Source organism: Quercus robur, chromosome 7, assembly GCF_932294415.1.
Source record: "Quercus robur chromosome 7, dhQueRobu3.1, whole genome shotgun sequence".
Lineage (NCBI taxonomy): Eukaryota > Viridiplantae > Streptophyta > Magnoliopsida > Fagales > Fagaceae > Quercus > Quercus robur.
Genome location: NC_065540.1, coordinates 1,148,330 through 1,174,475, shown reverse-complemented (window position 1 = coordinate 1,174,475; position 26,146 = coordinate 1,148,330). Strand labels below are relative to the sequence as shown.

Below are 26,146 nucleotides of genomic sequence, written 5' to 3'. Positions count from 1 at the left end.
TGATAGAACCAGCTTTTCATGTTCCAATTCAACACATGTAGTTCAGAATTAACTTTTCTTGTGCGCAATATCCATTACATGTATCATACTCAAAGCAGCAACCTCAGATTGGCAAAATAGAACTATTATACATATGACAGCTAGGAGATAAATTCACAATTACGGGTTAACATGTAATAGGTGCTTTGGTTAAATTACAATTCCTAGTTCCGGTTTCAAATCCCTATCACATGACAAAACAAGTAAGGGTTAGCATTTAAAAAATGCAAAATAAACCCAAGGAAGTCCCATGGCTTGAATCTCACTCCTATACATCTCGCTCCATCAGATGTGATTTTCAAAACCTGCTAAGTATCAAACTATTTTAGAATGAAGATAATCAAGTAACTGAAATAAACAGCACTATTCCTTTTCTTTTCAGCTAACACAGTACAAACAATTTTCTAAAAATGGCATGACTTCCGCTAACTTATTATTACAATCATTGGTAAGCTACACACAACCCAATGAGTTTTAAACTCACAATCACCCTCCCAACTATTCTTGTGGGAAGCAAAAGAGCTATTTGAGCTAGATCTCATTGAGTTATGCTAACCTGTTCCTGTATTCTATAACAGGGAAAAAAAATTAATGTTAATCTCAATTTATATGATGATAATGATAATGATTATAAATATCATTCCTATATGTACATTTAATACTATATGCCTAAACTAGGTAAAGTTCTCTCAGAAGACATCCTAACATGTCACAGAAACATATTTCAGAGACATGTTCTCATCAGTTGAAGATTTTTCCCTTTTTTTAACCTGATGCACACCAAAAGTTCTAGGAATTTACTGCATGTTCTGTAGGTCTCCATTGTGCAGGTCAGACAGATAAAACCTTGAGTCTATCCTCTGATTTCCAAAGAGACCACAAATTTCAATAGTTGACCATTTGCATTTTTATATTCCCAGACAGAATATAGTTGTAATTATTTATAATACTAAAAATCAAATTTGTAATATCTACCTTTTTAAGTCCCATTAAATTCAACAGCAAGCGCTAAAGCTGCCCCTTAAAGTCAACCACACTTCCTTTTCCCTTTCTGAGGCACAGATCTAACATCCTACCAACATAGTGAAACAAACCATCAGCTGCAGGTGTATACAGCTTAAACAAAAAATGGCATCTGGCAACTATGAACTTATTAAGAGGGTAGAAGAATACTACATTTTTTGGATAAGTAGAGGACTACTAAATGTACATGTTAATAATTCATTAAGACAAAACTAAAACCAGTGTTGGTAAAAGTGTGAGGCGCACTTAAGCGCAAAAGCCTCTTGGAGCCTAAGCACAAGCGCACGCCTGATTGAAAATGAAGCACACATTTAAAAATAATAATAATAAATATAAAAATAATTATCAACAAGAAATACAAGAATCAAATTATCATATAAATCAATATAAAACATTTTATATAATTCAAATAACATTTATATAAGCCCTACTTTTGCAATTTTAATACAAATTGTAAGTCAAGTCATTTTAATTTTTTGGATCAGCTACATATGAGTACTTCCATGTAATAATACCCTTTCTTAAATCTCCAATAGCCATAATGCCCTATGACTAATTACTAATACTAGTTAATAATTCAATCACTTATGGACTATAAGTCTTTAAGATTTAGTCTTCTATGTTCAACATCAACTACTAAAGTAACTAAACGATTACCACAAATATATTATATCATACTTTTTTTTTCAAGAATGAGCTAAGAATATGAAGACATAGCAGTATGGTAATTGGTATGAAGTAGATATTTAAAAGGGAAAAAATAGAAGAAGAAGAAGAAGCTGGGTGGGTAATTGTTTCGAGGAGAAAAAATAGAGAACTAGGGGGTTGTGGGTTTTAGGACAAGTTACACTCAAACTTATATGTTTTTTTGATAAGTTACACTAACAATATGACAAATCAATGATTTATATCAATAATGTCAAGATCCTAAAGTTTTAATTCAATTTTGAGTTTTTTTTTTTTTTTTTTTTTTTTTTTGAGTGTCAAAAAGCACTAGAGCTTTGGGGCTTCGCTCTTTTACCAACACTAACTAGAACATACAAATCAATGGGTTTTACTCTTTAACCAGGTGAATTTAATAGCAGGATTCATGTTACTGAACTAAAATAGTAAGGGGAATGAGTCATTGTGCATTCATGGTGATTCACCCATGATCAAAAGCCCAGGAACTCAACAACACCAATAGTTAATCTTTTTTGCACCAAAAATATATAAACAAGTATTGTTTTCAATCTCAACCAGCAACACCCCCCCCCCCCCCCCAAAAAAAAAAAAAAGGAAAAGGAATGTTTGGTAGTTAACAGGGCAACAAACCTTCTCAGTCATAATTCCAGTGATTTTACGATCCTGAAATACACACAAACAAAACATAAGAAAGAAGAAACACACATAACATGTACACAAGCATACACATACAATTTGAAATGAGGATTTTCTCGGAGATGGTGGAAGCACTTAGAAAGAGAGAGAGAGAGAGAGAGAGTTGAAATTTAAGTTTGAAGTTCTGATCAGTTGTAATAATGTCAACAAATTCAAAGCAGAAATTTGACAGATTTCCACCAATGAGTGTGTTAAATGTGCAGAGGCACGTGCAATTCAAGGCTAAGCAATGATGTATAAGCCAAAAGAAATTTACAAACCGCATCATAAACTGGCAATTGATTGCGCCAGAATTCCATGGTGGGTAGAAGTAGTCTCCCTGCAACATATGGAAATAAAAATTAAGCAGGAGAAGCACAACCTGGAAATATGATATTTTTAACCATTTCTGTGCAATTCAACTAATTTCGGGGGGAAAAATAGTGATTCTGTCATCTGTGTTTGTCATAATACAAGGCTGACACCATGCTAAGATTTCAGTCAATGCAATATATTGAAGTTCCGCCAAAGAGGGGGTGGGGGGCTCAAAGAAAATCCATAAATGATTTCATTTCCTCATATAAATTCCTTTACATGATATGATACATGGGTACAGAAACCCATTTCATATGCTATAAAAAATTTACTGGAAAAAGTTCATGTGTCAAATCCCCATGGTTTGAGCCATTAAAAAATACAGCTAATACAGAAGTAATGACTTATAGTCAATTGCAATTATATAAGCTTTAATTACTGGTTAAAAAAAAGGTACCAAGGGAAAGAGAAAGAGAAGGAAAGTAAGTGGCACACTTGCCTGATCTCGATCGTCCATAACTCAAGGATTCTGGAGAAACAATAGATTTTTCATTTTTCAGTTCCTGAGAACGACTTACCTAAAAAATCATGGAAAATTTTGTTTAGTAGTAGAGATTAATACACAAACAAATATAATTTTTTTTTTTTTATAACATAGGATAACTTCACTCAGATTAGTTGCACATTGTAGAGCATACTGTGCAACAATTCTCATTGTTAATCAAACTCTTATGGAAAACTGACCCCACCTACCATAACTAGTTACTAAGTAACACAGGGGCTTTTCACCCTTGATGGGCTAAGCAATTTATCCTCATGCCCAGGAGGACACATAAACAAATATAAGATAGAATCAATTTGGCAAATGCTTGCAAAGTTGCAAACAAAAGGAACAAGACATGATACGAGGGTTCTACCCTAAGAAGCACAAACATGGCAAAGTCCCCAACGTGTCCATGTCATACAAAAACATGTCAGGGACACAGATGCCCAAATACAGGCAGAGTTATAATATTGGACATAAAAATATACCTAAAAGAAAGTATCAGGCCCAAACATAAAAACTCCTTTCTCTAGGATCCTTTGATTCAATAAAGAGGAGGAAAAGGAGCCTTCCCATCTGGCAGATCAGAAAGTAGCACCTATGCTGGGATCGTTGAAAGCATCCCATCGGTCATCTCTAGGATATTATAGTCTACAACACAAAGGTTAACAATTCCTAGGTGTGTAGTGTTTGTATTTGACTACCCCATCAAGTGAGGAAAATGATAGTATAACTTAAGCGATTTGTTTCTCATAGGAAAGAAATAGCATAAAGTTGTACAATTTGGTTATAAGAAATAGCATCAGACCAACATATACAAAAAAGAGGTCTTCCTTCTTATCAAAAAGTTGAACAATAATCAGTATACTCAGCCAGTCCAAAACTAGGACAAAAGAGGGATCATCTGTGGTATGTTGATGGTCATCAAAAAACAGTAGTCACTTCCTATGAACAAGAATCCTCTAAGGAATAAATCAATGTTCTAATGAAAGTTTTACTCTGAACACTATAAATTACACAACAAAATAAACAATCAAACAGTATCCCATTAATCACTTGTGAGGATGATGGATGCAAAATATAGCCCCCTCAAAAAGATGGAAACCTATGCAAAAATTCCTTAGGCACAAGACAACAGATGTAATTTATACACCAACTGCCTATAATAATAAAAACTAAAAGCAGGCTGCTTCATGTATTCAAGACATTTCATTCAACAACTTCCTTAGAATATTTTTTTTTTTAATAGGATACTTCTTTAGAATTTGTGTTTCCTCTAGCCCTGAAATGCAACCTGTCAAATAAAATTTTGAGCTACAATGAACATTTGGAAGTTATTAATGCTACATTACATATAATTATTTGCATACCATACAGAAAAGATAGTTATTATATAACTAGTATTAGTCTGCAATCTATTTATGAAAAAAAAAAAAAAAAAAAGAGTGCAAAAACAGTGTTCATCTATAACAGCAGCAAAGATAAATTACGACTTCACCTAAAGAGCAGTACACAAAATCTGTTGGAGAATAAACTTATCATGCTTTCATGATAAACATTTCAGTTAGTTGATGTAAGGCAGTAAGGCACCTTTATAAGACACTCATTATAGTCATTTAGCATAAAAAATTAACGGAGGTAAAAGGAATGTTAAATTACCAATTGTCCCAAAAGCTTAAACTATTAGGAAACAATGAATGTAATCATTTAACCATATTTCTAACACTTCCCCTCACGAGTGAGCCTAAACTCCACCTTAATAAGTAGAGCCCAACACGTGAAATTTTCTAATACCATGTTAAATTATCAATTATCCCAAAAGCTTAAGCAGTTGGAAAATGGTAAATTTAATCATTTAACAATAGTTCTAACAAGGAACAATACCAATTTCATAAGAATAAAAAATTATAATAATAATAATAAATAAAAATAAAAAACTTACATTTTGGTCAAAGATTAAATTCCTCTTAGTTTTCTTCCTGTCAGCACCTTCTTTAGCATCATCACTTTTTCCTTCATAAGTAGACGAACTTGGGATACTATTGTCCTCAAATTCAAACTTATGATTTTTTAAGATTTCGCTCATGTTACCAGAGGCCACCGGAACAGAATTCATCTTAATACTTTCACTTTTCAACCCACTGACTGTGCATTTCTCATCCTTCCCTTTGCCTCTTACATTCTCTGACAAACTTCCCAATATTTGGCCCACGGAGTGGTCTGGAACATTATCTGATATGTCCATTATCCCCTCAGGTTGAATGGAGACACCCGATGAACTGTTCAGTTTTGCTCCATCTGGGTTTTCAAATGTCTTTGTTTTGGGACTCAACATCTTGTTTTTATGCTTCATTGAACATCCAGATCCTGGGCTATTCTTCAGACTGCCTGTCAGATTTCTCAATTTTCATTATATTTATTAAAATTAATTGATATACCATTCACTGAATATGTTTGCACCTCAGAAGCATTGCAAATCAGAACCAATTGAGGCATCAACAGTGATAGTTTCAAGACACATTATGAGAACAACCTTTCAAAGCTTCCACATCAAGCTTACCTCTGTGAGTGACCTGCTCGTGATTATTCGGAGTTTGTTCTGAAGTTGGACAAGATTTTTCCGTGCCTGCAATGGCTGCATATTCCAAGCACATAAAAAGACATGAGAAAAAAGATCCAAAAGGAAAATTCAGTCAAGATTTTAACAGAATTATTGGGTATGTAAGAAGAAAAATCACACATATTTTACTAACTAAATATGATCTAAACAAACTAGTAGTGCATATGTTACTTGCTAGATGACTGGCAAACTTACCTGAATCAGAAATAGTCCCTGAATGAATACCATTGGTAGAATCTCCTTCCATGAACTTTGTAGCATATTCTTCCCAGTCAGTAGGAAAGCCCAACACAAAATGACTACCAACCTGTTAGAGTGAAAAGTAGAGTGTAAACTCTATGACAGGCGCAAACATGTTAATTTAGCAAATGTAATGTCATGTGCAACTCTACACTGGTTGAAATGCCTTCAGTCAATAACAAGCCTAGTTTGGGCTTTGTTACACGTACAAGCACAGCTATGACTTGATCTTATGTCAATGCCAGTTCAATCAGCTCTCAAGCATAGCTACAGTATTCTCAGAGTTCATTTAAAAATAGAAAGTTCAATTTCGCTAAATTCAATTCCTTGAGCATGTCAGTTTCTAACACCCCTAAAATATAAAATAGGGGTGTTCATCAGTCAGTGCAGCTGTTTTGGGAGGGGCTTTTTTGCAGCAACGACTTGGTCTTTATTGCAAGAAATCAAACCAACACCACACCATAGATGTCAGAAAGTCAAGTTTCAGTCAGCACTTTACCATCAATGCAGCTAGTTAGTGTCATTGGTGGGCAAATGAGGTAAAAAATGGATGCTTTTACAATGCCACCGCCAAGAAACTGGATTTAATCGCTAACGGTTTTCTTGACCAAAACAGCACCAAGCTTAGGCAGTGGGGGTTTTTTGGAGACCAATCTAAATGAGTAGAGGGGCAGCAGATGAGGATAAAGGATAGGAGGCAACAGTGGGGAAGAGGATAGAGGGCGATGGGACGAGGAGGCACTTGGTGTGGTATTCATTGGTCTTAAAACCTCTAGCTGACAACCACACCAACTCATTAGTTTTTTTTTTTTTTCCCCAACAATTCCAACCACCACTACCAACATCATCAGAAACTGCCATTGCTAGTTGCCATGATATTCAACAAATACATACTTAAAGGCCGCAACAACTTGATAGTCATTTCCCCCAAACCATAAACCCCTCCCCCCCCACCACCTCACACACACACAAAGCACAGAACATAAAAAGAAAAGAATTACAATACCATGGAAGGAAACCCGTTCTCTTGAGTGCGCGGCTTGTTAATGAACCCTTTAATAACAACGCATATTCCATCAGCTGTCTCCATAGTACTAAAATCATATCTTTTCACTATCGGCGCAGAGGAAAACAGTCGCACTGCCTGTTTCCTGAAACCCAAAACAAAAACAAAAACAAAAGCAAATTACTCCTTAAAAGTACCAAAATTAAAATAAATAAACAAATAAAAATCCACTCAGATTTACAGATATTTGACAGTCCCGCACAATGTAGAAGACTATAACTAAAATTAACCCAAAACCCATGAAAATTTATTTTCTATCAATTCAAAATTTATAGTTTTTTCTATCTATTTTCTACAACCAAGACAGAGAGATTATCAAAACAAAAAATACAGATTCTTGAAAATCTGGAAATCAAAAACAAAACCCTAACACCAAAGAGAGAGAGAGAGAGAGATCTTACTCTCTGGCAGTAGAGCCTGCAACGGCTAGTCGCTTCCCTTCGAATTCTCTATCGGACTTAACTAACCACCAATCGTGCAAACATACCTTTTGAAAAACAAAGAAAAAAAGAAGAAGCATATTTGTTTTTGGTTAGAAAGTAGAGAAATAGTTGTGTAGCCAAGAATGAGGGGGGTTTTTGTTGTGAGAAAATAGAAAACACTTAACTGTTTTCTGGAAGTAAGATAATGCTGAAGCGTCGTCGGTTTGGTCCAGTCCGGCAGTGGAAGCCATGAGAGAAGAACGCAAGCAGCGTGCTGCTAGAGAAGATGAAAAAATGAAGGAAGCCCGCCAAGTGTCACTGTTTTTTTTGATAGGAAGTGTCACTGTCTTTGGTAATAAGAGGGAGATACCTACTTCATCAAAATCCTAGTACTATATATTTGGTGGGAAAAAAAATTAAGATTTTTATTCATAAACTTAAAAGGATTGTGTAACGTTAGAGCAAGATCTATCTCGTAGGGCGTGGCATATTGGTAGGAGTTTTAGATTTAGTCACATCTGCAAATTTAGGAGTTGTCGAGTTTGAGTCGTGGATTTCGTGAAAATGCTGTGTCACAATGCGGATAGACTTAATGTGCCCAAGGGTGCCCCTGCCATCAATAACGGGTTTAAGTAAATAAGATCAATAATCACACAAGTGAGGCTCTTTTTTGTTAATTTAAAAAATTAAAAAAAAAAAAATCTATCATATGAGACCATCAAGTCAACCTAGTCAGTACATTCCCCCTTTCTATAAAGTAAACTCAATTATTTTTGATAATTTATTTACATAATTTAAGACAAATGTTTCTTTAATCAAGTGACCATATGGCTCAGGTAGTTTCCATGTTACATAACTCAAACAAGCTCTTTTTTTCTTTTTTCTTTTTTTTTTTTTAATTAGAGATCTTAATCTTCTAAGATTGATAAAAAAAAATATTTGATGATGTGGTATATTGTAAATGGTAGGTAAAAAACAAATGATGTCAGGTTGTTAGTAGTGAGCCAAGACAAAAACCTATAAAAACTTGCAAACTTTTTTTTCTTTTTCTTTTTGAGAGATACTTGCTAACTCAATTGATATGAATAATATTGTCAAATTTTTTGTGTATGTAATATTACTATAATCTTCTAGTACGGAGAAGAAGAGGAGTCAAATCCAACTAAGTGTTTGCTTTGTATCAGCTTATAAATTCAACTTTTACCTTTTAGCTTTTATATACAACTAGTCGCAGACCTACGCGATACGTGGGAATAGATAATTATTTTATAATTGTAGTATAAAATATAATTTGTTTTCTAAATTTGGTTGAAGATAATCTTGTTCTCCCTAAAAATTAAACAATTTCTAAAATCATTTCATCTTTCTAACTCTACCAATATATTATTATATTATTTTGGGTTGCGTTTGATTGATATTATTCCTTTATAAGGTGGTCCATATTATTTGAAATTTTATTTTATTATTATTTTTTTTTGCAATTAAACTTTTTAAGTTTTAAATAAATCATTCAAATTCCTCTTTCTCTTAAAGAAGATTATTATGATAATAAAAAATCATAACAAAATTGGATTTAATGTTACTCAAATAATTGATAGACACATTTAAATGCATAGTCAAGTCTTTTTTTTTTTTAATATATAAATTCAAATTCCCATTTACAAAATAACAAGTAACTCAAACAAAAATTAAACCAAAACTATAAGTGTAGGGGTAAGGGCTCAAGATCATATATTGGGCTTTGGATTGTATCCGGGACATTGACAAGTCCGAGGAGCAGCAAATAGTTGTTAGGGACTCTCAACTAAAGTCTCATAAGTAAGAAATGAATGGAAGATGATCCAAGGAAGAATCCCTCCTTGGATACGACAAATGTAGCCCAAGTGTGTACTCTAGCAATTAGAGTGACCCTCCAAAATGCTCCAACGATAGGAATGTGCCTCATGAACATACGAGAAAGAAGGAAACTCAAAAATATTTAAGGAAAAACTACTACCACCGCATTAAATGCATTGCAACTACTTTTCTGACCGCATTTATGTGGAGAAAACTTATAAACAGTGCTGTCTTGGCTACCACAACTCACACAAGGCTAAAAGGGGTGTCTGATGGGACGGACACTCAAGTAGGAACTCAGATGATCAACAAGTGTAGGATCAAGATGACCCAAAAAGAGCTATATAATATGAGAGACCCTCCATGAGAAAGAAGATCGAAAAATAGAAAGAGAAAATATTATAGCAATCTAAATCATTCTGATATCCAAGAATGATCATTATATACAGGTTTGACCTCCTCGGACTGAAAGTCCATTAATATCAGCATCCTTTATTTGTGTTTGGTCGTCATATAATTCAATACTAGATGTTGTCAAACTCATTAGAACCTAGTTCTTTGACCCATTCTTTACAAATTTATTATATTGGGCTCATTGGACCAAGACTCCATAAGTTTTGGGCTTGGACTGCAAATTGTGACCATACAATAAGAGAGAGAGAGAGAGAGAGAGAGAGAGAAAGAGAGATTACTTATAATATAGAAAACTCAAAAATATAACAGTAAAACGTATTCCTAAAATAAAGTTTTAAAAAATACAATGATTCGTCAACCTAAAGTAGAGTTGCAAAAAAGAATAAAAAATTGAGAGAGAGAAAGAGAGAGAGAGAGAGAGAAATTTATAAAAAAATAAGATAGGAACAAAAAGAGTAAAAATATAAGATATAGGAATAAACATCAAATTATTCAAATCATGCTATATAATATAATAATGATATATTCTTATATACTATCTTTATAATGTAATAAGATGATATCTATTAAATCAAAGAAAAAAATACCATCGTAAAAATACAAAACTAAATCACATCAATCTAAAGTGAAGTTTTAAAAAACATAAAAATTCATCAACTTAAAGTAAGCTTTGAAAATAGCTTACGTTGATAATATGAGACTGATTATTCAATAACCTACAATAGAACGTGAATTATTCATTAACTAAAAATACACTTGCATTTCTTTATAGTGTAATATGAGGCTAGCCATACCACATCAACCACATTATAGGATGTAAAAAATTTTAATATATATATATATATATATATATAAAAAAGAAGGAAAATAATTTTGAAACTTTTCAATTCACAATTATCAATAATACTTTGGAAAGGAACTCATAATCTCAACCAAAGAAAAAAAAATTAGAAACTCATATGGTCTAGGCATAACAATTTGATAACTCTAAAGGATATGCATCTAAAAATTTGGCATGGTCATGTTCAATTTAGGCCAAGTGTATAGGTTCATTACTTCAATTCAACACATAACAATGATAACATAAACAACAATTGTAATTGACAATTAACAATGGTATACTTAGGCTTCCCAAGCATTAATGGTATATTTATTCCTTACTCCCATATCTACATCAGATTGGCTGAAATCACAAACATGAATTCTATGATGTGGCTTGATGCAAATGAGCTACAAACAAATATTAATGATAAATATGAAAAAAAAAAAAAAAAAAACTTTTGATACACTGAACCATGATCACAAAGGATTGGGAGTGGACTATGATTTCTCTAGCAACAAATCCATAGGAGTCATGTAATAGGAAATCAAGACCACCAAAAAATGAAAAAAAAAAAATTTAGAGAAAGAGAGAGAAATAACATTTTGTGTGTGATAAAACCATGCCCAGAAGGTGAGAGAGAATTGGAAATTTATAATAAGAAGATGAGAATAAGAAGAGTAAAAAATAAAGGAAGAAGGATAGAGGAAAAAAGATATTATGGTAGTTAATAGTGGGAAGATGAAATGGTAAAAGGGAAGGGAAAAGGTTTGAGAGTGTGTAACAATAAGCTAAGAAAATTAATAAAAGGAGAGAGAGAGAGATGGAAGTAAGTGGATGATGTGATTGATGATGTATCTCAACAAAAACGTAGCAATAATAAATTTCACACTTCAACTTTTAGATATATATATATATAAATTTTTTAAAATCTTACTCTTTTCTCGCATTTTCTAACTTTTTCAAAAATTTTCAAAAATTTTCAAGATACAAATATATTTTAGCACACATTTATTAATAAATTTTCACTAAAAATCTGTATTTTGAATTGGACCAAACCCAACCTAAGTGATTTAATTCTATGCATTCATTATTTCACATTTCCAAAAAAAAAAAAAAATCTCTTTTTTCACATTTATTTAAATCGTGGACATTTTTAAAATGCGAAGTTGCGAACATGTGAAACAGTGAAGATAAAAGAGTGGAAGAATATTTAGCCATTAAATATAAATAATATATAAAAGTGAAAATAGAAGAGAGAGGGTTTAGGGTTTTGGTTCTTACTCTTTTCCTTTCCCATCACACTACACCACACAGCTGCTTTCTTTGCTCAATTGCTCTACAATCTGATACAGAAAGCCGACTAGAAATGTCGCTGAGACCCGGACTCGTGAAACGCTTTCTATCTACTTCAATATTTACTTCACAATCCTCCTCTGCAGCCATTGCTTCTGCCTCTGCCTCTGCTTCTGCTTCAGCCTCAGCCTCAGCCTCAGCCTCGCCTCCCTCAACGACCCTTTTTGTCTCTGGTAATACTTGCTCCATCTAAATTACAATCACACTCAATTATCGCCATTTGATTAACACCCATGAATTATTTTTTATTTTTATCTCTATACTTGAGAGATTTTTAGCATGCCAAGTTCATTTCTTTATGGTTTATATTTCTGGGGTTTTCTTCTTCATGAGGGTCAATATTTTGATTTAGAATGGTTTTTGGAATTTTTAAATTATTAAAGACGGTTAATTTTCTTAGTGAGGAAAATCTAGGTGCAAAGAAATAATAATTTTTTCACCAAAACAAGAGCTTCCCAACCTTCACTATGAAACTCTCATACAGAAATTGGGCAAAATAAGTGAACCAAGAAATATTGTCCCTGTAATTATGCTCTCCAGCAGGTTGGTCAGTTAAGTAATTGGCAGTTTCGAAAAGAGGTTCCCTGCTTGATGTCTATTCTCTTTAAGTTAAAACTGACATACATTTCTCCTTATTGTCTTATTCTAATTCAATTATTGTTACTCAAGTCGGAGTCCACCAATTTGTAATCTTCGGGGTTCCGCCAATTTTTGTTGGTGTCCTGGTAGCTACTAGTGTTAGCAGGAGATTTCCTTGCGGTGCTGGAGTTGCTTTAATGTTATATGCATGTGTATGGTCTTTTGGAATCTATGAACACTTTTGCTTGCAGGGCTTAACAAGAGAACAACGTCAGAGAAACTTCAAGAAGCATTTTCTAAATTTGGTGAAGTTGTTCATGGTAATATTATATTTCTTAAATGGTGTTACCTTTCATTCCCTCTTTCTCTCTTTCTCTCTACACACACAAATGTGTGCAACTTTGTAGAACATGCTTTAAAGATTTTAGCAATGTGAAGATATTTTGGTGTTCATGGAACCCTTTGATGCTCAGTTTATATCGTGATCTGAAATTTGTCACATTGAAGAATCTTTCACAGTTTCACTTTCATTTTGTGCATTCATGATTTCGGCATGTGTTTTGATTTTTTTTTTTTGTCTCTCAAATATTTTCTCATATGTAGCATGTAAATTTCCAAGTATGTAATTACAAGAAGGGCTTTCAAGCAAATGGACCAATGGCCTAGTTAATTGAGTCTCATCATGTGTTATGATTTAACAAAAGATAACTTAGCTGATGAGCTTTAGCTCAAATAGCACTTCCTTCCCCTACAAAAATGTTGTTGAGGGTGTGTTCATCAAGACCCCAAAGATTTTTGTGTTTGGGGAAAAAAGAAGAATTCTGTTACATTCTTATCTTGTGTTTTAAATCTTGTGTTGGGTTAGATCATAGCCCTTGTGATATTTGATCTTGGCCCTTTGTGGAGAATATTTGGCTATGCCATTGATAACCTTTCTTTTTTTGGGCCTATGTTTCAGCAAGGGTGGTGACAGACCGTGCTTCAGGATACTCAAAGGGATTTGGGTTTGTGAATTATGCCACCTTAGAAGATGCAGAGAAAGGAATGAAAGGGATGGATGCACAGGTCTGTCTACCTTGAAATTTCTGTCAATTTCACACACTGCAAAAAGATAAAATGTTACCATAGTGTGAACCATTTTGAATGGAATGGTGAAACCATTTATGTACTGACCATTGTTTGTTTATTTGACCATTGCCAAGGCCCTCACAGCTCAACTGGCACCTCTTGGTATTTTCAATAGAGACATATAGGATTCAAATCCCCTCTCCCCTATTATAACTATTCAATTATAAAAAAAAATTAGTAGTTTTGAAGTTGGAAGGATTAAAAAAAAATAAAAATAAAAATTCTCCTAGGATTGTCAATGCTAAATATCAGCGGACTTTAAAGTTATTAAAGCCTAGGTTTTAACTTCATTTTTTTTCTTCTTATAACTGTATTAAAAATAACAATTAAATGAGATTTGGAGTTTTCCTTTAGGAGTCCTGATGACATCACAGATTTGAGTCACTAATAAGCTTTGTATGGAATTTGTTGGACGACTTTGGCAAAACCCCAATATGCATGTGGTCCCTTGCACTAAACCATGTGATTTTGCCAAACAGTAGAGGACCAAACTACGTGTTTGGCCTTTGGTTTGTTGCTGCAGTTTTACTCAATTTCTTAATCGTTACGAAATAGCTTACTCAATGCTTATCATTTTGCGGTGTTGCAGTTTCTCGATGGATGGGTAATTTTTGCTGAATACGCTAGACCAAGAACTCCTCCAGGACAGTCAGCATATCCAGAAACAAACACACATATTGGCTGATAGTCAATTAAACCAGTTATTAGATCGGGAGGTATACCAGCATTTGAAAGGTGAATTTGCTGTTTATGATATCTGGTTTTGGCTTAGGACATTTGTGGGTGGAAAAGTGTAAACAAGTGCTTCCATTGGCGGAGTGGTTGATGACCCGCCATTAAGATTTTTTATATTTCTATGCATACCATGTCATTAGTCATTACACACTCATATGTATGGATTACTATACAATCTTTAACTTTGTAAAAAATACTTGGGAAAATTATATTTTAAACCTACTTCTTTTTCTATCTTTTAAGACCAATTGGTAAAGTCTCTTATTGTCAAATAAGAGATTTAAGATTCAAACTCTGTCTATACCAAAAATCAACTAGTATCTTAGTAATAATAAAGAGCAATCACCATGAAGGGGACGTCATAGGTTCAAATTTTATCTTATCTGTCTTATCATTAAAAAGAAGAAGGAGAAGAGGGTAGGAAAAAAACATTATAAAGACGATAAAAGGCAGTCACTCCTTAGAGCCTTTTTGAATGGACTAGCGTGGGGCCTGAGGGTGCATAAAACCTTCAAAAGAGGAAATACATGCCCATTGGCCTAATACATGAGCTTGACATTTCGTAAAGCAACGCACCCAACTAAAAGTGCATGCAGGAAGGGCACGAGCCATGCAGCGGATGTCTTGTACAAGAGGCTTGATATGCCAACTTGGGTGGAAGTAAAATGTATTAGAGTATTCCCATCAAACATCTTAAAAATTTTAGCATTTAGCATCTAAAAAATCAACTTTATAACATATAACACATCACTTTACAATATTCTTTACATCAAAACTTCTATTTTTTTTAACACTTCATTTAAATATTCTTTCTTTATTATTTTTTACTCTCTCTCTCTCTCTCTCTCTCTCTCAACCCAACTATTCTCAAAACGCCGGCCACTACATCCACCCACCCATACCACAACCACCACATCCACCTACCATCACCGCCACCAACCACCAACCAGATCCACCGCAACCACATCCCAAACCCGATTCTACGACCTAGACCTGATCAACCCACACCCACACCCACAAAACCCACAAAACAAACCACAACCTCCACCACAACTCACCACAACCCACAACCTTCACAATCCACAACCTCCACCACAACCCACCAAACCCATAACCCACAAACACCACAAATCACAAAACCACCTCACAAATCACATACCCACGGTGGCAGATCGGGAAAGATGAAAGATTTGGCAAAGAGAGAGAGAGAGAGAGAGAGAGACAAAACAAGACGAGATCCATCTCGAAACCAAAACGATGAGACAATGCCCATCTCGGAACTAGAACGAGACGACGAGGGAGAGAGAGATGAGAGAGGAACGAAGAGAGAGTCTAGTGAACCAAAGAAGAAAAGAGAGAAGTCAAGTTCCAGAAGAAAAGAGAGAAAATAGTGTGAGAGAGAGAAATGATATTTTAAAGGAAAGGTTAATAAAATATTATTATTTTTTATAAGATTTGAGCTACAGTAGGCTGTCATCTTTGACCATCTATTGTAGCTAAGTTGTTAAAAATTTTACATATACCACTCTTCATGTAATGTGTTTTTTTGTGATTTCAGGTGCTAAAAATAGCATTTAGCATTTATACCATCTTTGATGAGAATGCTCTTAAGGGGTCTAAATAACTTATAGTGATCATCATAAAATGAAAGGTTCGTGTGTCAAATTCACATCTCCTCGTACTATAAAATACTGTATAAATTCTAGTATAATCATGGTGTACACTGTACACTGTACACCTTTTACCTTTTTTGGGAAAAATGGAAATATTTCATTAAATAGAATAAACAAGAACATCTCTCAACCAAGTCTCTCTGACAAGAAGGAGAGAAGAACAATAAAAATAAAAGGAAAGATTTTGGTGAGTGGTAAACTTGACTAGAGCATGGGCAACCCATTAAGTTTGCTTTCTTCTTGACCCAAAAAAAAAAAAAAAAACTCGCAAAAGAATGACTAGACAATTTTGCAATCGTTACAAAGGGTGCAAGAGTAAAGGAAAGAGCTCATCCCATAGCAGAGCTTAGTTTTGGCTAAGGGAAGTGTCAGTTTCCATTTTTGTTATTGCCAAGATTACTTGTCCAGTTGTCCTTTCGAGTCTTTGAAGATCAACAACAACAAGGTGAATTGGGAACTAACCGTTACGTCACAGTTTAGTTTTAGGGTACTTGGTCAGGGGGTAACCGAATATCCTAAAGCATGGGCATCGAAAATATACTCATCGTCTTAAAATAGAAGTCCTTGCTAAATGTTAGCTTGAGGTCCCTTTCTCAACTTTACGTAAACAGAAGAACATCGTAAGCAAAACTTATACGTAAACAGAAGAACATCTTTCAATTCATGGATTTATTATTATTATTATTATTATTTATAAAAATAATATAATTAAAATTAAAACAATAAAATACATGGTGAGAAAATTACAGTAAAGTTGCGTGACAAAAGTCTTTGGGTAACCGCAAAAAACCGATAAAAATTATAGTAAATAATTTAAATTAAATAAATAATTTGCTTTCAATTCCACGAAACTTTTGGAAATTGAATTTTAATTGGAATAATATTTTAGATTTCTTGAAACATTTATTTGAAGAGTTCCACTTAGAACAATCCGTGCTAATAACCTTTGTGTACAATATATTGTACAGCATGACAAAAGCACTTCATTTAAATGAAATACTTACATTGAGTTATATAGGACAAATACAGCATGCAAGACAACATTTAGTAAAAATGATCATTAATATATATATATATATATATATATATATATAAGAGACTTATTTTACATTCCTAAAAACTTATGGTCATAAATTTTAATTTGAGCAATATTTTAACTTTTTTGAAATTTTGGCAATATAATTCCACTTTAGAAAAAAAAAAAAAATTAATCTACCTGTAATATACCACATAACAAAAACACATCATTCATTTTGAAACATTTATATTGAGTTACATGGCACTATGAACTGAGAGACAGTGACTATCTCATTAATCTCATCTTTGTTGCCAACCAATGCTCCCAAAACGGTGGCATCTCTACTATTCAAATCCCTAGCCTCGTCCCACCACATTGTCATTACGAACAAATTCACCATCTTTGGGTCCTTGGTTGTGGGTCTCCTCAATCTCAAAATTTTTTCCATTTTGTCAAAAAGATTTCCATTTTTTTCACTTTCACAAAGTCAATCTCTCTTTCAATTTTGATATTTGTTTGGTTTGGCTAGTTTAAATTTGTTTAGTCTTTTTGGTTTGTGTGTAAACTTCTGGGAAAATCCAATTTGGCGTTTAAAAAAAAAATTTATTTAACAAAAAGTCTAATGGTAAAAGGTGATTTGCATTTTGGGGGGGGGGGGGGGGGATTAAAGTGTTTTTATTTTTTATTTTTTTGTGAATAGGGTTCCTCATAATTAAGGGAAGAATAGTGCATTTGACCCAAGTTGATGTTATATTATTTGAGTTAATTAGATATTTTTTTTAAAAAAAATTAGATTTTGTAGTTCAGGAAAGTAGCTGAATTCCTATGTAATTTCATCTACTTATCAAATTTAGAAAAAATAATTTTCAGTCAAGAACTTATAAAAATTAGATTCATCATCCTTGTGATTTCATCTACCATGAAATGGATTATTTATATTATAAATAAACACATTATTGTTGATGTATAGTTTGTTTAATAATCAAGTCTAAACCCAAACTCAAATTTGGCTTATTTGCTATGTGAACAAACATAAACAAGCTTATTCTCAAGCCAATCTTGACTATTCATTTACAACCCCACTCAGAGTCTTTTCTATTAGGGGGAAAAATGTTGTGGCCCAAATCTCATACCAAATATGGCTTATCCATTTTAAAGAAAAGAAATTACACAATCCATCAATGAATGGCGCTAGATGGGCTTTGGCCAACTTCAAGACTCATATAAAGATGCATGCAAAGGCATTCACATGGTTTTCTTTTTGAACCAACGACTTTACCCTTCTAACACATGAGAAGAAGTGCCATTTGAGCTATGGCTCATTGCCCCCCCAACAACAACAACAGTTTTATCAGTACAGGCAACAACTGAAATGAACTATGAACCAAAAATTGCAATGGAAATTGTAAAGAGAACTTTTCCTTTTCGAAAAGGCAAACACTTGCATTATAAGAAACAATTGGCTATACTGCAACTTCCACACAAACTGCCAAAGTGTACTTAGCTTGGATTCAGGTAATGGTTAAACTCAGTACAATACTGTGTAAATCTTAACAATCGTCATTACCCCTGTGTGATATAAATAGATAATCTAAATCACGTATTAGGAAACATTACATTAAGTGATGGAACACCAAAGAACCTTAATATAGGTCAGGATGAAATCGCCCAGGAATTGAGCTACTTTCTTGTGCCCTCTGCAGATGGAGCTTCAAGCTGTAGTTTGTGAGCTGTATCAAAACAAGAAATTACAGTCAAGCCAAAACAGATGATAAAGACCTTCCAACACCCTATTTGTACCAAAATCTCACAGTCGTCAATCATGAAACAAGACTTGACAGTGATACTAAGCCAAATTGGTCCAGTTTTGGAACCTTCTGATTATATTTCCATAGTCGTGACCCAAGCAAACAGAATTACATGCTAGAAAGTTATTTAAACTAAAAGGAATAGAAGTAGAATACTGCTTTGAAATTACACGTGTAAGGAGGATACCAAAAACAAAATGTAGGTTGATTGCCTGCCTAGAAGTCAAAGATCTTCATACTTAATTCTATATGATTAATGCTCAAGATGAACTAACCAAAATGTTGCAGAAAGAAGAACAAGTCCAAAGGTTACCTCTAAACTTCGAATTTGTTCTTGATATTGGCTTAACAGATGTTTTAGCTGTTCAACCCCCTTTATCCTCTCTTCTTGCTCCAAATTGCGTTCATGCTGGATGGCAACCGCTCTCTTTAAAATCTGGTTATCATTTAACAAGCTCTGCAGATGCTCCTTTAGAGATGCATGCTCCAGCTGCTCCATAGAGAGAATAGCAAGGATGTAAACATATGTATATTAAACATCAGGGGGTTGGGTGGCATTCTAATTTGGCATTCCCGCTAAGACAAGAATGAATAAGAAAAGTTCTTGATTACCTCCTCTGATGCCCTTGATGGGGCAGTTATACTTTGTTCAAAAGCCTCCAGAATCCTTGTAGCACGTCCCCTAGCATCATCAATGTCTGTCGCATTCATCATTTCATGCACAAACAAATCGACCCACTTAGACCCATCCATTGTATTTCCATAGTCAACAGTTGTTCTCATGTCCTTTACATCTTCAACTCTCTGCTCCGGCATTTGACTGCCTGGTTAATACAAATCCAAAAGAAAGAAAAACAGTCTAAGCCCAACGCAGATACATTCCGGACATTAAACATCTTATAACTAGAATAACTAATTAAGAGAAGCATAACCAGCAACTTACATGTCGCGGAGCTTTGACTAGGAACATCACCACAATTTGTGATATTTGTGCAATCAGAGCTTTGTGATCTATTTCTTGCATTAACATCAGCAAAACAAATTGCTCGTAGACTCACAACAGCATCTTCAATCTTATTATTGTGATTCCTACAAATTCTTTCCACCAACTAACAAAAACAAAAATAATCAGACCAATAATTCTGAACGTTAAAGACATTTTACAAACAAAGCAATGTTTATCTCTTGTAACATCAGAGTTTCTTTCTTTCTTGTGGATAATTAGAATCTAGAAATACATGAAATGGATAAACTGGTACCAACATAACTAACAATTGCTAACTAAACATAGTTAAGTACACACCAAACATTATAAACCCATAATTATAAACACACAAAAAAATTTACATTGTCAAGAAATCCGCATACTTGAATGGATTAAAAATAATAAAAAATACGACCCATTTAAAAAAAAAAAAAACTTTTCAACGCTCATTTATTTATTTACAAAATTCTAGCTGGGAATTTGATTGTAGGAAAAGAAATGACATAGTAATATGAAATAAATTAGTATCAACTAAGTCATTGAAAAATTTGAAACGCACCTGTGGATCCAAGTCGGGGAACATTTGGAGCAAAACAGATACAGAGTCATCGGATCCGGATCCGAAACTGGACGACCTGGGTCTCTTAGCAGAAGAGCACGACGTCGGAGATGAAGGTCCGAAAATTTCTTCGAACCCGACCCGTTTCCCGCAAACCCCGGCAGACATCGCCACCTAAACCCTTAAGTCTTCTCCGAATAAAAACCCTTCAGTTATTTACCTTAAATTTTACAAACCCAAAAGAAAAAAAAAAATCAAACAAGATCTGAACCTAAAACCTCGAACTTTCTGGTCTTATGTTATACAATTTTTTACGTGTTTTTTTTTTTGTTTTTTTTTTTTTTTTTGTTTTTGTTTTTGTTTTTGTTTAAGGTAGATATTAGTTTTGGTGTGTGGTTTTTTGGGTTTATAGAATTACCAAAAGGGTTTTGTTTTTGATGGAGAAGACGTGAGAAAGATGAGATTGAGAAATGGTGGTGGGGTTTGCTTTTGATAGGGATTTTCGGGAATCTGAGGATTTTAAACCTTTCACGTTTACAGTTTACTGTAGATGCAAGAAAAGTACTATTCTACTTCATATTGTATTTGCAAATTGCTAAAAGAAAGACAGAGAGACAGAGACAGAGAGAGAGGGGCTGGTTGGTCTTGCAAGCTTTTATTTTGTTTTTTGAAGTTTTATGATTTGGATTCGGTGTGTCTCACACTAGTGTTTGAGAAATGAAGAGGGTGGGACCGTTGGACTGGGAAATGTGGGACCTACGTAATGACTGCAGTAATGTGACTAATGTCATCTTGCCCTAAAAATCCGTGTTGAGACTTTTTTTTTTTTTTTAGAAAGACTTATTGTATCCGTTTTTAATGGCTCTTGTTATCAAATAAAATATCAATTATCTTTTTTACGTAGGTGATAATTGAGTTTTAAATATCTTATTCAATTATAAAAAATTTTATCAATTAAATTAATTAGAACCCACAAACATGTAGAGAATTAAGATTAGAGAACTGCTACTTTTTAAAGTTTTATAGCAGTAATGTCATGGGAAAATAGTTATCTATTTATATTTAATACAAAGATACTAAGTAAAGTTATGATGAAACTTTATTATATATATCCATCAAGTAGACATGGGGTGATATTTTATGTATTCTCTTGATATGTTAGCACAATCTTACTAAAATTGAAGTCGTTTGTGTCTAATACTGTTTTTGTTTAGCATTTAGCTTCTTTTTTATGTACAGTTTTTCTAAAACTTCTTTTTTTTAAGTATACTTTAGCTTATTTTTAGTATAAAAAAACAAATAAACTGATGTCAAATGCATACTAAGCTTGTAATTTGGGTCAATTTTTGCAAGCATCGCTCCATGTGCATGCCTCTACTTAGATCATGGGTTTCTCTAACTTGTATGGGGTCAAATCTCAAAAAAGCAATCAGCAAAAAGTTAAATAAGCAAATGTCAAACGTATACAAGCTAATTTTTTTTTTTTTTTTTTTTTTCTTTCTAAAAGCTTGGTTAGCACTGTGCGTTGCGGTCGAAATTCTCTTCGCGGTTCTCACATGCCGGTCTTAGGAGCTCCTTGCATTCGCTCCTCTTGACGTTTGCCTCAATGGATCCCTTAATCGGTGTTAATCAAATTTCTTGCCAGTAAAAGAATCTTGGTGAGTATTGCTCTCCTTATTGGGATATTCTCTGCACACAAATTGATTGTTCGTGTTTCTGCACAACCAAATCTAATACAAGTAGAGTTAACAAGACCTCTACGTAAATACTAAATAGTCTTTTAGATATACATAAACTTTAAAGAAGCTTTTGACAAGCAAGAACAAATAGAGTAGAAGAGCCCATTCGCATCCTGGGGTTTAGTAAGTTTTCATGTATCCCTATGATAGGAAGAGCTGTGGGTTGGCCTTGCCGTGAAAGACTAAAGAGTTATTTATAAGAATAATAACATTGAAGATTCATGAGGAAGCTCTAGATCAAAAATTGAATAATAATAATAATAATAATAATAATAAAAACACTCTGTATTTTAATTAGAATGCTTCATAAAGGGCTAAGGAATATATCACTGTAGCTTTGGGAGCCTCTTACAATGTTCAATTTAAGAAATGTTGGTGCCTACATCTTTTGATTGGATGATCCTGAGGACAAGCTTTTTTTCTAAGATCAAATCAAGAATATGGAAGTAGCTTTAAGGTTGCAAGAAGCAACTTTTGTCTCAATCTAGTGAGATTTTGATAAAGATGTAGTGCAATCGATTCCTATGTAAAGAATGTGTTGTTGTATTTACCCATTATTTTATGTGGACCGGCATTGTCATTTTAAGTATTTGAATGTGCGGGGCCTCTAATATTTTTGTTTTTGGGCCCATAATGGAAGGACCAATATTTTGAACACAAGAGGAAGCCCTACTTTCACCCTTTATAAGATAGCAGTTAGCTCTTTAATTTGCCATCTCCCATCTTTCTCTTTATCGGGTGTTAGGACAGAGGGTAGTTCTTCTCCTCTCTCACACACATGCACACCCTTACCTCTTGCAGCCACCATTGATTGACAAATCTAGGGATTTTCTTAGGATTTTCATGAGGACTCATCATCAATCTAGAGAGGTATGTGTTTTCTTCCCAATAACATCCTACATGTTGTGATTTCAAAAAGTGTATTTGGGTAAATTTCTAACATGTGTTGCTTCAAAAGTCCAAATAGGGTGTGCTTTAAAATACATGTAAAATTATGGTGGGAACAACATGATCACAGGAGGAAGACATACTGGATGAGTTGGTATAAGCTATGTAGATAAAAAAAACGGAAGGCGAGATGGGATTTAAAGGTGTTTAACTTGGCTTTTTTGGCAAGAGCAAGGATGAAGGTTGATCCATGATACTCAATACTTGTTATAAAAAGTCTTCAAAAATCAAAGTATTTCTCATTTGATTCTTTCATGGAATTAAGTAACTATTTCCCCATATGCTTCTTATGCTTGATGTAGTGCTATGGAAAGAGACTAAAAGAGTAATAGAGTTGGGATTGATATATAGACAGATTCCTACTAATGACAACTTTTTGTTGGAAAATTTAGACCCCGGTTGATATAATTAATAAGTTTTAAACCCAAGTTGTTAATTAGATTTATTATTAATAAACCTTGTTAAAACAAACAAATATCAATATCATGTCAATATTATACGCAGTGGAAAAGTAAATAAAACAAGATATGATGACCCAAGAAAACCAATGAAACAAACTAGTTTCACAGTAAAAAATTTGAGGGGAAACCTTCCCGAAAAGCAATTCACTATAATAAAGAGAAGTTTCAAATCTAGTATAAAACCTTTATCCCTAGACTCTACAATCTCCGTAGATGAACTTACAACAGAAACTTTCTACCACTTCAAAACCTCTGAACTCTTTAATATATGAATGCCACCCTTTTGCACGGATCCCAGTACGTGACTAACTCCCAGCAACTTGAAGAAGATTTTGTTGGCTGCAAAATTCTTTACTTCATCAACAATGAAGATCAAGAAGTATTTGGTTACAAAACTCTAAGGCGCAAAAGACGCAGTAACTTCTTACAAAGAGAATAAGGCACTGGGTCACTTTTTGAATGTGTTCTCCTCGTATTCTGCATGTATGATGGCCTTTAAAATAAGTCTTATATATGTCTAGAGTTGTGAGAAAAGAAACCCTACACATACATGTCAGCTAGGGTCAAAAATCAGATCTGGAAATTTTGATTTCATATATCTCAACAAATTTAGCTTCTGTCAAGCTTCGTTCTTAAATCTCAATAGATACTGTTTCTGTCGAGGTATCTGTCGAGTTTTAATGAACAACTTTTCTTTACTTATTTCTTGATCCAATCTTCATGACTTTAATACTTGACTTGAACAACATGTTTCTTAAAGTATTAAACCCATCATAGATTTACCAAATTAAAAGTATAGTGTATTTTGTCAAAAGATTAGCCAAATACATACAATATGTCCCTAACATTTTTATAGTAATTTCCCCTAAACGTGTGCTCTATGTTGATGCATCATGCATGAATTAGGGATCCCATTGAAACTAGTTGCCACAAATGGAATGTTTACACCATTGATGGGATTTTCCTTCCTTCTGTGGTTGATATTATTAAAGAAATTTCTTTGAGTGCTAGGTAGCTGAATAATGTTATTTTGTGGACAATGATCACATCCTAAGGCGTGTATTCTATAAGTAGTACTTACCATCTTTTAATGGAAGAGTTGCACAATAATTTTTAGGGAGAATCTTCTTTGTGCTATAGAAAACAAAAACTTTGGATGGAAGTGTGCGATGCGGGATGCGGAAGCGTCAAGAAGCAGAACACATATACTTTTAGAAAACAAGAAACAAAACACATATGTTTCTAAAATAACCTTGAATTCACGAGGATTCCTTGAATTCATGAGAAGAAAGGGTTCTGGAATCTACTAGACAAAATTTGAATTTTTTTTAATATCAATAATGCTGGAAAAACGTTTATAGACTTAGGGGTCTATTTAAGGGCTCTGTAAAACTTGACAGACAAGAAAATATATTCCAAAATAACTCCTAACTAATACCTAACCATAACAGAAACCAAATTTGACCTAAAAAACATTAAAAGCACTTAAGAATAATGAAATAAATCACCTAAACTTAAAATAACCTTTTTTACATGAAAATAACAAATATAACAAATTACAGAAATTAATTTAAAGATTTTTTCCTACATCCGACCCCTCCACTTGAAACAAGCTCGTCCTCAAGTTGATAGTTGAAATCTAAAATCTTCCATGCCAAGAGAACAGATACTTTGAATACTTCATCTTCTTTGTATTCTTACCTGTTGGAGCATTTTAATATTAATTAATTAAAATGGATTTATATGATAACATAAATGTAAAGATGTGGGAGTTAATATGGAAGATAAGGAGTTAGTGGAATGTTTAATCTTACATTGAAAAGGAGAGAGACTATTTTATTCTTTTTAATTATGGTGATTAATAGGCTGATATGTATTGTAGCAATCTGTTGGAAAGAAACATTTAGAATAGTTTTCTTATTCATTGGTAAGTAAATGATTTTTTTTTTTTTATTATGGAAAATGAAGGGTCATTTACCCACTTAATGAACTAGTTGTTGGGCCTATTTATTTCTTTAGAAACTCCTTGTCTCATCCATTTAATTTTATAACTCCAGCCCATCAGATTTATGTCCAGCAATTAATCTTGTAACACTTATTACATTAGAATTATGGACCTAACTAATTAGATTAATTTAGTAATAATTTCATGAGGCCCATTAAGCCTATAAATAGACTCATTTAGACCCAATCCAAGTAACTGCAGTATAACAACGCTAAACACCAAAAAATCTAGCAATTGCAAGCATTCTTATACACTAAAAAATAGAGAGGTTCTTGGCAAAGAATGGTGTTCTTTCTGGCGGATCTTTGGGCTTGAACACTTTGTGCAGAAGTTGTTCTAGCCATGCGACATTTGTTGAGTTGTTGTATTCTAGGGGAGACAAGTCAAAGAAGGTTTGCACTGATTACAAAGTTTAGCCAACTAAAAGCTTGAATCTCCTTAAAATTATTGATGC

At 33.6% G+C, this 26,146-nt stretch overlaps 3 protein-coding genes across 5 annotated transcripts; 1 reads left to right on the top strand and 2 right to left on the bottom strand.

The window, feature by feature from the left end:
- LOC126691631 (kinetochore-associated protein KNL-2 homolog) lies at nucleotides 1-8,091 on the bottom strand. Of its 3 annotated transcripts, none has more exons than XM_050386676.1 (11): nucleotides 7,814-8,084; nucleotides 7,608-7,693; nucleotides 7,147-7,291; nucleotides 6,096-6,207; nucleotides 5,841-5,915; nucleotides 5,223-5,668; nucleotides 3,232-3,314; nucleotides 2,703-2,757; nucleotides 2,377-2,409; nucleotides 1,015-1,111; nucleotides 1-347 (listed from the first exon to the last, which is right to left on the bottom strand). In XM_050386676.1, the coding sequence occupies exons 1-10, from the start codon at nucleotides 7,877-7,879 to the stop codon at nucleotides 1,067-1,069; spliced, it is 1,146 nt and encodes a 381-aa protein (XP_050242633.1). In that variant the 5' UTR covers nucleotides 7,880-8,084; the 3' UTR covers nucleotides 1-347; nucleotides 1,015-1,066. The 3 variants fall into 3 exon arrangements, with proteins under 3 accessions (XP_050242633.1, XP_050242631.1, XP_050242632.1); XM_050386675.1 differs by having other exon boundaries at nucleotides 109-344; nucleotides 7,814-8,082; XM_050386674.1 differs by lacking the exon at nucleotides 1,015-1,111 and having other exon boundaries at nucleotides 1-344; nucleotides 7,814-8,091.
- Nucleotides 8,092-11,942: 3,851 nt separating this feature from the next.
- Nucleotides 11,943-14,730, top strand: LOC126691630 (organelle RRM domain-containing protein 2, mitochondrial-like). Its single transcript, XM_050386673.1, has 4 exons — nucleotides 11,943-12,227; nucleotides 12,885-12,953; nucleotides 13,592-13,698; nucleotides 14,351-14,730. The coding sequence occupies exons 1-4, from the start codon at nucleotides 12,068-12,070 to the stop codon at nucleotides 14,444-14,446; spliced, it is 432 nt and encodes a 143-aa protein (XP_050242630.1). The 5' UTR covers nucleotides 11,943-12,067; the 3' UTR covers nucleotides 14,447-14,730.
- A 3,932-nt stretch (nucleotides 14,731-18,662) lies between these two features.
- Nucleotides 18,663-21,167, bottom strand: LOC126691629 (uncharacterized). The gene is made up of 5 exons (XM_050386672.1): nucleotides 20,540-21,167; nucleotides 19,939-20,104; nucleotides 19,608-19,819; nucleotides 19,309-19,485; nucleotides 18,663-18,917 (listed from the first exon to the last, which is right to left on the bottom strand). Exons 1-5 carry the CDS (start codon nucleotides 20,705-20,707, stop codon nucleotides 18,831-18,833), a joined length of 810 nt encoding a protein of 269 aa, XP_050242629.1. The 5' UTR covers nucleotides 20,708-21,167; the 3' UTR covers nucleotides 18,663-18,830.
- Between the last annotated feature and the right edge of the window lie 4,979 nt (nucleotides 21,168-26,146).